The 14,526-nt window shown below is 49.9% G+C and overlaps 1 protein-coding gene across 3 annotated transcripts in view; it reads left to right on the forward strand.

The window, feature by feature from the left end:
• Window positions 1-14,526, forward strand: part of Shal (Potassium voltage-gated channel protein Shal) — a 227,743-nt gene that overhangs the window by 192,619 nt on the left and 20,598 nt on the right. For all 3 annotated transcript variants that reach the window (XM_065455567.2, XM_065455568.2, XM_070538952.1), the window contains exon 2: window positions 14,256-14,418. In XM_065455567.2, coding sequence (XP_065311639.1) covers window positions 14,256-14,418 — 163 coding nt within the window. The remainder of the gene's footprint in view (window positions 1-14,255; window positions 14,419-14,526) is intronic.

Consider the following 14,526-nt stretch of genomic DNA (forward strand, 5'->3'; position numbering starts at 1 on the left):
CCCTTTCGCACAGAGCCCTTCGCACAGAGCCCGAAGCCTTAATATGACGAATAAGAACGTGTCCACGTGAATCAAGTTATGAACGTACTCACTTCTTCCCCGTGATGACGTGTTTTCGCATCACTTCTCCGTCTTCTGCTGCGAGTCATGGGCGGCACCCCTTTCTCATCGGACATTTCCAAATTACGAAAGGAACGTCTCAGTAAATTACCTACTCACGCATTCTCCTAAGAAACTTCTAGGAATTACATTCTAGGAAACTGCGGATTGCTAATTAGCCAATGTCGCGCGTCTTGAGTGTCGTTCAGAAAGCACAACCGACATAGCTCAGGCGACGGCTTAGTGATTAGCGCATTAGAGGTGAGCTCTGGTGCCGGCTCTCACGCCAGTGCTTATAATATCGCTGTTAGAGTAACCTAAAGAACTTTCTTTCACGCATTTTTCTGCAGACTCTGGGTAATGATCCACGCAAGCAACACTTCCTTATACTAGCCTAGCGCCTGGAAGAAAAAAGCGTAAATAACATTAACGAGTGTGGCAATCCCTTGAGATTGCCACACTCGTGCTGATGACGGTCGCAGGCATGTCGCAGCTTCGTCTATTGCTTAATCGCATTCGATTGTCCTAGCTAATCCTAATACTACGTGTCTGCTGTAAACGTACTACTTGCTGTTCCGGGACTGCTCATTGGGGCTCTTAAGCGGTAGCTTAAGAAGATCGGATTTTATCCGCCTCTTCTAAGCGTGCCATTGACTGCCCATCACCAATCTATCCTTTACCGCGCATCGGCTTCCGCAGCCGCCTTGTGTCCCTGGTCGCAGTAAAATGTAGGAGTACTATGCATCGAATAATCTTACTCAACATCGCCTCAGCATCGAAGTTGCCCGGCGCAATTATCAGCCCCGTGCACGATTGCGCATCTAACATCCCTCTAATCTTTCCTCGTCGTTACTCACACCATCTTTACTTTGCCTCTTTTTCTCTGTGCTGAGTAGTAGGCTACGCCACAACCTTAGGCAGATTTCTCTGCATTTGTTCCAAATAAAATTTCTCTCCCAGTCTCTCCAGTTTCATCTCGGCTAAAGGGGCTAAAGAAAATCATAGCCCAAGCACTCCGTACAGATGGTTAGCCAGCGAAGCTAAAACGTGCGGGCCCGGTTTTTATCACTGGGTTAATCCCGACGGTTCATTAAACGACGGCTTGGTAGGCTGCCGGATCCTCGGTACACAACTGCCGCTTGCGCTCAGCTGCACGAGCCTGTTCTTGTGCCCGGGCTGCAGCATCGGCACGGCGTAGATGATCTCGTTCCTGGTTCTGCTCGCGGCATTGTTGATCGCAAGTTGCCTGCTCTTCAGCAGTACGTGTGACGCGTGTTCTACCCATTTCGGAGTCGAAGAGAAACTGCTGCGACCTCGCTCGGCTGCGACGGAAGCAACGACGTCGCTACTAGCGCAGCCATCGTGCGTCTTTCTTTCTCTTCTTTCCTTTTTTCGCGCATGCGCATGTGGTTGCGCAGGAGGAGTTTTCAGAGTACAGGCGACTGACGGACGGACGAGTCAGCTCACTGTATACAGCTTCGCTGTAAAAAACTGGCGGATCCTACGCACTGTGGGAAACGATGCAAGCGAAACTTTCTATGCTGTTTGCTTTCATTGACGATAATTAGCGGTAATGCTGGCGGCGAACATGTGTCTTCAACGTTTTGTTCAATACGAGAGTGGCGAGTTCATGTTACACGTTACCTTGCGTGCCCCACTGCGGTTTGTCTGCGTAGTCCACAGAACACCTAAGGAGACGCGTTTGCTTGAAGCGTTGTGGCGCGGCATTGTTCGTCATGTCTGAGAGGGTTGATCATTATCATTGCCTCACATGGCGCATCGCCATCGTGGCAGAAATGTTAAACTTTAATTGAATTGTGGGGCTATACGTAAGCCAATTAATCATTATAAAATTGTATGCATACATTGTATACATAGATTCGTAGTCTGCACCCTGTTTTGCTACGTAGCGAAGACGCTCCTGTTCCGCGCGACGCTTCTTTCGGCCCTCGGTCTCCTCAACGCTGAGTGCACGACTTGGAGCCATTTTGCTGGCGCGTGTTTACGTGCTCGTTCTGCATACGTGACAAGCACGCTGTTGAGATGCGAGCTCCGAGCGCTCTCTTCAGGCTACGGACAGCTGTATTGTTTACACTTTCGCACTGCAACACGCAACCTCCAGAGCCCAGCATGTTTTTATGCGAAGCATATTACGAGGGCTCAACCCAGCTCCTCAGGCGCGGCGGTGACCATGAAATCACGTGACACCGTGACGTCACGACAGAGGAGAAGTGGCTTTGGCTCAACTCTTGCAAGACGGGCTGGGTGGGAATCGAACCAGGGTCTCCGGAGTGTGGGACGGAGACGCTACCACTGAGCCACGAGTACAACGCTTCAAAGCGGTACAAAAGCGCCTCTAGTGAATGCGGTGTTGCCTTAGAAACGCGCTGTTTCTAAGGCGTGCGTCTCTTGCTCAGGCGCACATTTCGTTGCCGCGCCGAACGCTGCTTTGCTCGACGCTCACCGCGTCCAATGCGGGGCGCGTAGTCGCTGCCCTGTAGCCCATTGTCTTACACCCCTTGGCGGGTCGACGGGAACGCTGTCGCGTTCCACTCTTGAAGGCGAAGAAGTAATGCATGAGTTGTTTCTTCGTCTAGCCGAACCAAATATAGCCAAGCAACAGCAGTTCACCAGGCTAAACAGTGGTTCAACAACTAAAATAAAGGCTAGTATGCTTCGCATCCTGGGCTTAACCTTACCTAAGCCACAGCCATTTTTTTTTCTTTTATGCGAAGCATATTACGAGGGCTCAACCCAGCTCCTCAGGCGCGGCGGTGACCATGAAATCACGTGACACCGTGACGTCACGACAGAGGAGAAGTGGCTTTGGCTCAACTCTTGCAAGACGGGCTGGGTGGGAATCGAACCAGGGTCTCCGGAGTGTGGGACGGAGACGCTACCACTGAGCCACGAGTACAACGCTTCAAAGCGGTACAAAAGCGCCTCTAGTGAATGCGGTGTTGCCTTAGAAACGCGCTGTTTCTAAGGCGTGCGTCTCTTGCTCAGGCGCACATTTCGTTGCCGCGCCGAACGCTGCTTTGCTCGACGCTCACCGCGTCCAATGCGGGACGCGTAGTCGCTGCCCTGTAGCCCATTGTCTTACACCCCTTGGCGGGTCGACGGGAACGCTGTCGCGTTCCACTCTTGAAGGCGAAGAAGTAATGCATGAGTTGTTTCTTCGTCTAGCCGAACCAAATATAGCCAAGCAACAGCAGTTCACCAGGCTAAACAGTGGTTCAACAACTAAAATAAAGGCTAGTATGCTTCGCATCCTGGGCTTAACCTTACCTAAGCCACAGCCATTTTTTATTTATGAAGTGAAACCTGTACTAACCGCGTCGACGCGAGTTTCGCCGTCGCCAGCAATTTCACCTTCATTTGATCTGATTTGACCTGATTTGAGCAATCGTGGCCAAGCGGCGTCTGACCACCCCGCTGATATCGTCCAGCGAACTGGTTCACTGCAGAGGGTCCGGATTGCAACAGGCGTCGTACCGTCGAGATCAATGTAGCGAACACGTTCGTGCCCTGCCCGTTTGCGCTTCGACGCTGAGCATGTTCGCGGCGTCTCTTTGTATGTCTAACACTTGCGCTTTCCCTGTGGCACAACAGGCATCGCACGAACGATGCGTGTCTACCCAAGCCTAATCACAGTCTTGTCTAGCCACCGACCTAGGCACAGCCGTCATACCTGGCTTAACGATGATTGTATACCTAAGTATAATAATTACAGCTAAGTCAAAGGTTAACCACGTGAAACCAAGACTTAACCAGGCTAAACCAAGCTTTCGCTTTGAATATCCAGGGTTATCTGAGCTAAGCCGCAGCAAATTTTTCTTAGTGAAATGAAAATAAAAGACAGAGACGTAGCCACCTTATAATGGTGACGGCTACTTCTTTTCGCATAGCGGAAACAACAATATAGAACATACATTTGAGAAGATGAAAAGAAACCACATCATAGGGTCAGAAATCCGTAGCACATGGTCCCATACACCCATGAACATATAAATATACGTAAAATTTTGTTGCATTCGAAAGCAAGCACTGCACGTGCCATACGCACAAACTACGCATAGGCGGCGGGCGCCATCTGGTGGTGTTGCAAGAAACACAGCGGCACGCGCGGCAAGACCGTGACAGCAGCGCCCGGAAAGGCGGGAGAAGAGGCTCAGAAAGCTTCGCTTTAAAGCACGGGAGAAGCGCAACTGAAATAGGAGAACGTGATGATCGCATTTATCATATGCATGCAGTATATATACTTCAGCTTGCTCCTTGCATACAAGTTTCAAACTGTCATGCCCTGTCTCTAACATTTGGGCGGGGAACAATGGCAAGCGTTTGACGCTTTTCTTTTCTCACTCCTCGTTATGCAAGTACGCGCGGCACTGCCACGACGGTGCATAGCATATAATATAACCGCGTTTAAGACTTACGCAAGGTACCTTCGTGAACGGAAGCCCTCATTTGTGAATCGATGAATCGGGCCCGGAGGTAAATGCCAGGTATACGCAAAAAAAGAAAATCAAGAAGCCAGCCCAACGTCTCCCATCCACTAAGGCAGACACCGCGCCGCGGATTTTGTTTCGGGCTCTCGTTCCCCATATACCTCGTTCTCGTGCAAAGTGGATTCTTTTGTGTCTTTCCGCTAGGACGGTTCTAGTTCTGCGCACATTGACACGCGCATGCAGTCTGGCCGGCGAACGAAGGTAGCGAACGATTCGTGCCGTCAAGCGAAGCATAACAAAAGATCCCGCGCCATTTTTTTTTTTTCGCGTTCGACTCGCCAGAGCCCCTTTCGGCATAGCGGCGCGCGCGACGGCATTAATCGACCGTCGTAGTGGGCTGCCAGATGGCATAACGGCCGCTCGTTCGGGGTTTTCGCCTCGCGAGCGGGCGGCATCGCACTGGTGGACCGTTCGCTTCGTCGTCGTCCTCGTCGTCGGGCCATAAGCGGTTGACACTCGTAGATGGCGCCGTAACGAGCGCTTCCCCCGAAATGGCCACTCGTGTAGCGAAGGCAGCGCCGTCTGTCGGTTCCCCCCCCCCCCCCAACCCTCTATAAACGTGGAGCCGGCCATCGCGCAATGGCGCACGCAGCCTGTAAGCGCGACGAAAGGCTCGAGTGGGAAACGGTTAGGACGCCGCCTTTCTCTACTTAGGAGCCAACTAGCACTAGTTCGCTGTTATTTTTCTTTTTTGTCATCTTTCGCAAGCGTCACTGTTTGAAGAGGTGACTAAGCGTGCAGGTAGGTCGGTTGAAATGGAGCATCGATTACGGAGACGTCGCCAGTAACGCACTTCTGACTACTCCATTTAGATGTTCCGAAAGACAATTAGGCAGAAGCCATCGACGGCTATTGTTAGAGTAAGCGAATAGCCGAACGCTTCTAGAAAGCTATCCGCTTTATAAAGGAATGATGGGCTTAAAGGTGTTATGTATATATGTGTTGCAGGGGGGGGGGGGGGATATTTAGGTAGCGTTTGTTATTCGTTGCGTAACTCAGTAGAGAACATAGTCGTTAGGAAGCACATCTTTAGCGGTAGTACAGGTGGCCATGTGTATAGGCCGATTCGTATCAGAGATCAGAGAAGTCCACCATCGACTAGTTGACGAAGGACACGATATAATATATCAGTGGTTGCCTAGTCACTGTGGCATACATGGCAATGATCGAGCAGACGCAGCTGCCCGATCTGCCCATGACGGCGTCAACTGCGTTGCCATTCCTCTTTCGAGAGCCGACGCAGCGAAAAAACTTGCCACACTTGCGCGTGACCTGACATTAGCCAAGTGGAATTCATCCGATTTCACAAGTGCACGCCTCCATACTCTGGACCCTAATTTACAGCTCCATATTCCGTCCGAGCTTCCACGACGTGACTGCACCCTTCTTATCCGTCTATGGCTTGGAGTAGCATTTTCAAATGCCTACTCTTTCCTTATCAGAATGGCCAACAGCCCACTGTGTGACTTCTGCGGGTGCAACGAAACGATCGAGCATCTTCTTTGTCAGTGCTCTCGTTTTAACCCACAAAGAACTGTCCTCTCAGCCACCTTAGACAAACTGGACAAGCGCCCTATGACAGAAGACAAGATCCTTGGAACCTGGCCTACGCGAACATCAGCGCGATCCGCTATGAAGGCGCTGCTGCGATACTTGAAAGACACGGGACTTTCTGACAAATTGTGACAGTACACTGTGTGGCGCAGGACTGTACGGTGACACTGCGTAAGACTAGGAATGCCTTTGCGGGTTGCGTGACAGTGCCCACAGAAATAGTTCGTGTGTACGTGCGTGTGTGTGCTTAGGTTTTTTTTTCTTTTTCCTTTTTTTTATCCTTCTTTCTTTCTCACCTATTGCATCCCCTTTCCCTTCCCCCAGAACAGGGTAGCCAACCGGAGATAATCTCTGGTTAACCTCCCTGTCTTTCCTTTGCCTTTCTCTCTCTCTCTCTCTCTCTCGTATCGTGTGTTGCCTCCATCGGTGCGAGTGCCGGCGTGGAAGGTAAACCTGTAAATCTTCAAACGTCCCAAAGCTCCCGAGCGACAGCATGTGCGCCTGAAAGGGCTCGGTCGGGAGAGAGCACGTGTTCCTTGCTTCGGCGACCTTGCATGAGCAGTGAAAGTCTGACCACCATCGACAGCCAACCACCGACCACCAATCACGCGAAAGAGCCAAAGAAAACTATTAGCTTTTAAAGAAGCCTCCCATCGTCCAGCATCTGTCTATTTATAGAGTTCACCTAAATCCCTGCTGGAGTTCATTGGCAAGGACCTGGCGCATACATGTCAGCTGCAACACCCGATTCATGCCGTAGTACCGACGGTTGAACTGAAAAGGCACATTGGAGAGATCACTCGGAGCTTGACGCCAAGTGAGTGAGTGAGTGAGTGAGTGAGTGAGTGAGTGAGTGAGTGAGTGAGTGAGTGAGTGAGTGAGTGAGTGAGTGAGTGAGCGAGTGAGTGAGTGAGTGAGTGAGTGAGTGAGTGAGTGAGTGAGTGAGTGAGTGAGTGAGTGAGTGAGTGAGTGAGTGAGTGAGTGAGCGAGTGAGCGAGTGAGCGAGTGAGTGAGTGAGTGAGTGAGTGAGTGAGTGAGTGAGTGAGTGAGTGAGTGAGTGAGTGAGTGAGTGAGTGAGTGAGTGAGTGAGTGAGTGAGTGAGTGAGTGAGTGGCATCTACTGTGACTGATAATTTCTTAAGGGGCGCTTTCCTTACTAAATTACATTACAACTGACGTTTTTCATACCTTTATTCTGCAAAAAGGCAGGTATTAGCCGCGACAGCAACTCGCATGCCAAACTCGTAGCATTCATGATACAAAAGCTCTATTGTGTCCAGCAATACGATACTGAGATCCAAAATGCGAGTTCGACTGCAGCTTCGTTTCTGACCGGGCACTGATATTCAGCTATATAGTCGAATTTCCCCAATGTTGATAGGTCAGAATGGTCCACACGGCCTCAAAGCGCGGATGCGGTGGAATCGGACATTGTGACAAAATTTTATGATATCCACAATGGCACTCCTGTCTCGTTATAGCCTCTTGAGGTTTGAAGACCCTCCACTAGGTTACGTACTTCGAATACCGTTAGAGGAACCCAACCAGGTGGCTTAAATTATTCCCCCGCACGGGACCCAACGCCGTCTCTCATTGTCTGCGAGCGTATTTTTCGGAGCATTAGGCACGACTAAATCGAATCTGATGTGGATCATAAGGCAGCCCATGGCATTATGCACTGCCCAAAGCTTCTTCATCATGTGCGATTTTCCGTGCAGCAAAATTATGCCAGGCAGCACTCCGCGTTTTCTGCGCTGCCTTGTTGCGTTAAAGACTGCCCTATGGCTCGACTAAAAAAAAAATAGAACATGTAATAAGTATTCTGCCTGTATTGACATATTTCAGAGTTCATTTCCTGAACTCTGAAACTTCCCGTGTTTCGCATATACGTAGATGTTCATATCATATCATGAACTCCCTTTTACGCTCGCCTCCATATATTCTGTTTCCCTATTTGTTTCTCTATCTCACACTGTTTAGTCTACCACATTTGTCTTCTCTGTACATTTTGTCTCTGCACTTTCCAAGTGCACCAGTACGGAGGCTCCGTAGCTGTTCCTGGTCACTATAATCAACAGCTTATTATTATTGCTCCTGCTGTTGTTGAATAACACTGGACATAGCAATCTTAGTTGAGCTTTGCTTACTGCATTGCGTTCACTAGGGTTGCATGTTGGGTTTGGTACGTCACACTGGAGGCCTTGGGTACAACGCGCCCGTAATAGACACAAAGCGCCGTGTCTGTATCGCTGTTGTTTCCTGTGTCGGTTACGCTACACCTGAGTCATCTTAAGGCAGCTCTCCAGTATCTGGTGTCCCCTTTCAACCATGCACCAAATGTGCAACTAGTCGCAGACATCCGACTACTCCACCATAACGCAATCAACAAGGGACGCAACATCATCTACCAGTGGATACCGGGTCACTGCGGAATTTCGGCAAATGACAGTGCGGATGACGCTGCCCGGTCGGCCCATGATGGTGCCCAGATTATACCCATACCGCTGTCAAGAACAGATGCAGCCACAAGTCTTCGCTCCCTTGCCCACGAGCTTACTCAGAATCTGTGGAACACCAGTGAATCCACGAACGCACGTCTTCACAGATTGGATCCACGTCTGCAACTCCGCCTACCACCAGGGTTCCCACGAGCGGAAGCAACACTTCTGTGCCGCCTGCGGCTCGGCGTGACATTCACAAACTCCTATTCATTCCGCATTGGAATAGCCGACCTCCCTACTTGTGACACCTGCGGCTGCGAGGAGACGATTGACAACCTCCTTTGTGACTGTCACCGTTACAAAGTGCCAAGAAAAGTGCTCGTGACCGCGCTTGAAAAACTGGACAATCGCCCCTTTACAGAGGAAAAAGCTCTGGAACACTGGTCCAGACGGGCTTCGGCACTCAAGGCCTTAGGGGCTTTGCTGAAGTTTTTAAGGAAGTTTAAGAAATTGTGCGACCGCATTTGAATGTTGTAGCGCGTAGTATCGCGTTACTGTGTGAATTTTCTGGTTTCCATTTTTTCCCTCTTCTTCTTCTTTCTCCTTTTATTCCCTTTACCCCTTTCCCCAGCACAGGGTAGCCAGCCGGTACTTACACTGGCTAACCTCCCTGTCTTTCCTCCTCTTTGCCTCCTCCTCCTGAGTCATCTTGCATTGCGTTCATTCTATTATTTATTTTTTGCAAACAATGCCTCGCACGCGCTCTTGTGCTCTTTCGGAGTAGAAATGAGAGTTGATTAATACTTTCGCAAATTTTTTGTATATTTTCCCACTATCGGTACATATGGTGTGCGACCGGGCTCAAACTAATAATTTACACCCGGTACCAAATCGATCCATAATCCACACCTTTGCACCCTTTTGGGGGCAAGGGTGTGAGATGCTGATTCATTTATACCCTTATTCACTTTCAAGGGTGTAGGTTATTTTACAGTGCGGACACAGAAATTAACTTGACTCGCAGAACTAAGCCATTCAACTGCCTCGTTGATGGAATGCGAAAATGTAGTACTTGACATGAAAAATGCATTAAATTTCCAGGCGCTCGTGTAGTCATTGAAGCGTCGATATTTTCTGTTTCAATCCTCTTTTTTTTTTTCTCAAGAGCGCGCGCGATTGTGCGTGTTGCGTAAGTTTGAGTACGTGAATTCTTTTTTTCCTCGCCAGAGGCTGTTTTTGACGAGCTCTCAAGCTCGAAGAAGGTAGAATACATATGGCCTGAAAGGACAACCTGCGTGTTAACGTGTTCAGTAGTAAAACAGGAACAGACATCTAAGATGTGTGATAAGTCTGCTTGTAATTAATTTTCATTGTCACTAATCTTTACCCTGCGTCTGAAAATGTTGGCAGCATTTGTAGAAAAGGAGAGTAAGGTGTGCTACATTGACAGTATCTCTTGGATCAAAATTTTTCAGGGGTATCTCAAGAATCTAGAAACTCTTCTTGTAGAGGGGGCTTATATATTCGCGTCGTATAGCGGCAGCGACAGACGCCGTCGTGACGTCATGAGAACACGATGGCAGCACGATGAATTCGATGACGTACAGGACCTCCTGAATGACGACACGAGTCGTGCAGTCGCGGGATGGCTCGACGTGCTGCGCGTTGGCAGTCCAGAAAGCGTCGTCCTCACTTTTCCTATTTTACGGTTAATACGGGCATCTATATCGCTGAAAGTGCAGCGCCGATGTCGACAAGTGCTAGCGTCAATATTCCTTCTATTGCGACTTCAATAACGCTTCTCGGAGAAGTGTGAGGCCTTATGGATTTCGCAGATGCCGCAGTTCCCGCCTCCTGAACTGCGATTTTTAGTTTTCCTGGAGCAGAGGGCTCCGCCGACGGTACACTCTCAATAACAAGGTTGAAATACTATGCGCTCTGTGCAAGACCATGTGAAAATTGATAATCAAAGCCAGCACAGCACAGTAGGGTGTGGCCATTAGTTGAGTGCTTCAAGGACGCAATGAGCTTTTTTAACAAGAAAGCATAACGACATTAAAGAGATATCGGAGAGTCACCACACATCAGTGTCGATGTGCAAGTTGCAGAATTAGTTCTGTAGTGATCTTGATAGATAAAGAACAATCTGCACCTTAAAGCCGTTTACAGCGGCGACGATCCTACAACCATGTCTACATGCACCACTGGCACAAAAAGCAAATTACATGCTACTGGAGTTCCAGAAAGGTTCCGATCCGAGTTCCCGCCTGTGTCATCTTGTGCACTTACCGGTGTACGTCCAATGTTCTGATCGTTTGTCCTTCTTGTTCTTCTTCTTTTCTTTTTGTTTCTTTTTTATCGCTTTGAGCTTTTTCCAATGTAAATTATAGCAAACCAGACTTTCGGCTCCCTATCTTTCTTCTTATGTCTTATCTTTACAGAAAATTTGGGTGACATGCACAGATCGTCGTGCGGTAAAAAGTTGTGCGGTTGATCATTTATGCCTTTTGTGATGTTTTTTATTCGTTTGTATCACTCTATTCACGCGAGACTGACGGCGCCTATATGCCTTATTCTCCAATAAACTTCATTTGTTAGTCAGCGCAGTCCAGCTTGCTTACTTTGTTTTGCGCGACTCGTTCCACTGTTACCGTTCTGCCAGCGCGCGAAGAGAAGTCAACTTCTTTCTTTCTTTCTTTCTTTCTTTCTTTCTTTCTTTCTTTCTTTCTTTTTAAAGCCTATATTTGGCCCGAACTGCGACGCTTTCATGAGAGAGAGAGAGAAAAAAAAGCACGAATTGTCCACTTTTATTCATTCTTTCTTGTTTGGACAACGTATCATTGCGTTCACATTAGGCCGCAAATTTCCGTGCTGGAAGCGTAATATAGATTAACGATCTTCTTCCTTCTTTCTTTTCCACGCGTCCCCCGTTGAGTCCATGGCTGCCTTGCGACAGCTAAACTAGCTGAAGACAAATGTTCGTGGGCAGACGACGAGGAGAGAGAGACGCCAGTGCTCGAATCCTATTTCAGTAGAGAAGACAGAAAGCAGGACGTGGTGGGAGAGAGGAAGCGAGACCGGTGACGCGTCACACGTTTCGTGCATAAATAAAGGCATCGACGAAAGACGGAAGCGCTGGCACGCTCCACACAGTGTGCCTCACTCGGTTCTTCTTGAATTACGGTACGTTCTCGGGGCAAAAAGTGCACAGGTTTGGCACGGATGTGTAGTACGTTTTCTCTATAACATTAACATCTTCGACGTGATTTCGGCCCATCTCGAGCGTCACCTGCCATACGGCATCCTTTCTTTTTTTCGACCGTTCCTGTCTTCCACTCTGCGGACGCATGCAGCCAGAAAGAGGGTTGTCCTGTGTTGGCTCGTATCTTCAGCTGCTGTAGTTTCAGTTCTTTGTTGGTGACTACAGACTTGAGGCGAAACCTGATTGTGGCATCATGGATGACATTTGGGAATGTTTATTATCAGAGTGTTGAACTTGCTTTCACCTTTGAGTATCCCTCTTGCTATGTCATCATCATCCCTCATCGCATCTTTATGTCCCCGTTACCCCTCCCCCTGTGCAGAGTAGCAGGCTAGAGCACCTTAGCTCAGGCCGACCTCTCTGCCTTCTTTCAATTAAATTATCTCTCTCTCTCTCTCTCTCTCTCTCTCTCTCTCTCTCATTTCTTTGGCTATCTGATCTAGCTCTTCAATTGAGCTGGTTTCAGAGAATAATTGTGTTTGTTTATTTTTCTTTTTTTTCCCTTCGTTTATGAACATTTCTTTTCCGAGTAATTCTCATCGCTTCCGGCGCTCTCGCCCATAGAGTAGCGAGATGGCGTAACCGGAAGCCCGTGCTTCCAACCTCTCGACCTGACCCCCTAGCAAAACCTTTCCGATCCCGAGCTGGAACTCTCTCACAGCCAACACGCTGATGTACCTGGCGCGCAATAGCGTCCTCCTAGTTTCCGCGAAGCCACCTTTGGAGCTTTTGCGCATGCCCGCAGCGTCTGATGCGTATATACACCTTTTTACGGCGCCGTCGAATCGAATACATCCTTCGCTCGCCAGCCCGCCGACTTCTGAGCGCCGCTGTGTTATGACCGAACTTCAGTAGCACTAACTACGCGGTACGCCCCTGCTGTACCACGTATCGCCGAAAAAGAAGAGGGGGGTAAGAACTACGCCTGGCCAGCAGCAGCCACGGTCCTGGAATGGGCCGCTCGATACCTGCAGTACCCGCGCCGCAGCCGCCGCGTCGTTGTAGGGCTCGAGCGTGCGTAGCCGCAATTGGACGCGCAGTTGCGGCTCAAGCTGGCGCGACCTTGGTGAGGTGGGGGGCGGGCGAGGGGAGGGGGGGTGGCCGGCGGCCGGGGCAGGCTGCTCGCTTTCCAGCGACGGGCTTCTCTCGTCGTCGGGCCTCTGGCGGCGGATCGATCTTTTTGAACGCTCGATGCCGGAGGGGGTTGGGCCCGCCGCACGGTCCGTGGCCCCGTCGCCCTCGCGCGCGGGCAAAGAAGGGCGCTCCTGCCGGCGACTGTATGCGAGGGCCACTTCAAGAGAGCCCGCGCCGCACCATATACTCTCCCGCTCGCCTCCGCTGCCTTGCGGCGAAGTCACCGCGGACAGCGCGCTGCTCGGCTCCCTTCCACCTCCTGTCTGCGAGAGAACTCGCCATGCTACTGCGTCCAGGCTTCGCTGCTATTCTTGATCAGTGCCAACAGTACTCGTCGCGGTTCTTTATTTTTTATGCTGTCTTGCTTTTCGTTTTTACTTTATTGCGCGCACGTGGCTCGGTTAGCGAGAGCGGTGGTTCCGACTTCCGTACATTATTTTCGTTTCTGTTCGTCAAACGAGGTGGAGCAAAGGGCGCGAGCTGAGTGGCAAGCGAGCACATTTCCCGCTCGACTTCTTTCAGTGCTGTGCAAGCGCTGCTACCGCGGGTGTGTCGTAGCTGGCGCCAGCGGTCGCGTAACGCCCACAGTAGCCCAGCAGCACGGAACGGATTCGGGTTGCGCAAAAGTAAGACACAGAGGCGAAGAAAAAAACGACGACCTGGCATGATGACTCGACGCCCGGTACTCGAATAGCTTACCGTTACACGCATGCTGCACGACAATCACCTCCCGCCACGTTGGCTTAGCTTGCTATGACGTTCTGCTGTTTAGCAAGGGTCCCGCGGGTTCTGTTCCCGGTGACTGAGATCACATTTTGGTAGCGGAGCAAGTTTGAAGAATGATATTCAGGTGCATATTAATGACCCCAAGCTGGTAGAAATCAATATCGCAATGTGTTAATGCTTCCGATTCTTTTCCTTTTCTTTCACGATTAAAGAAAAAATATTGCAATTTAGGTGCTTAGACGTCAAGGGTGCCCTCAGCTATGAGGGGGACGTCGTGCTCCACTAAACTGAGGCTACATACGTTCAAACCTTTCAGGACTTTTGGGGGAACAGTGAATTTACGAGTAAAAGTGTTTAAACTCAATTTGATTTTCAGTGCGTGCGTGCGTGTGTGCGCTATTCAATTAGTTTAGAATGATTGTGAGCCGGAAAGAAGGTTACAGCGCAACTATAGGTCACTCTGAGAATTGAGCTCTTCCTGCCTATGTCCCCACCTCTGTGCAACTTCAAGGTGGACACTTTTACCATGCAGGTACGGGGATATGGTACCCGACACGATTACGGGCAAGATCGTCGGAGGCGTGTGCTCCCTAAGCGGAGTACTTGTCATTGCACTTCCTGTACCAGTCATCGTGTCTAACTTCTCCCGCATATACCACCAAAGCCAGAGGGCTGACAAGAGGAAAGCCCAGAAGGTACGCCACCGTCTTGTCTCCTGCTTTCAAAATGCTTTCCTATGCGTGATGACCACGTCGCAGTGACAGGCCAACAGCTTCTTTCTCAGGCCTACGGCCGAGACTTGA

This window comes from Dermacentor albipictus, chromosome 5, assembly GCF_038994185.2.
Source record: "Dermacentor albipictus isolate Rhodes 1998 colony chromosome 5, USDA_Dalb.pri_finalv2, whole genome shotgun sequence".
NCBI lineage: Eukaryota > Metazoa > Arthropoda > Arachnida > Ixodida > Ixodidae > Dermacentor > Dermacentor albipictus.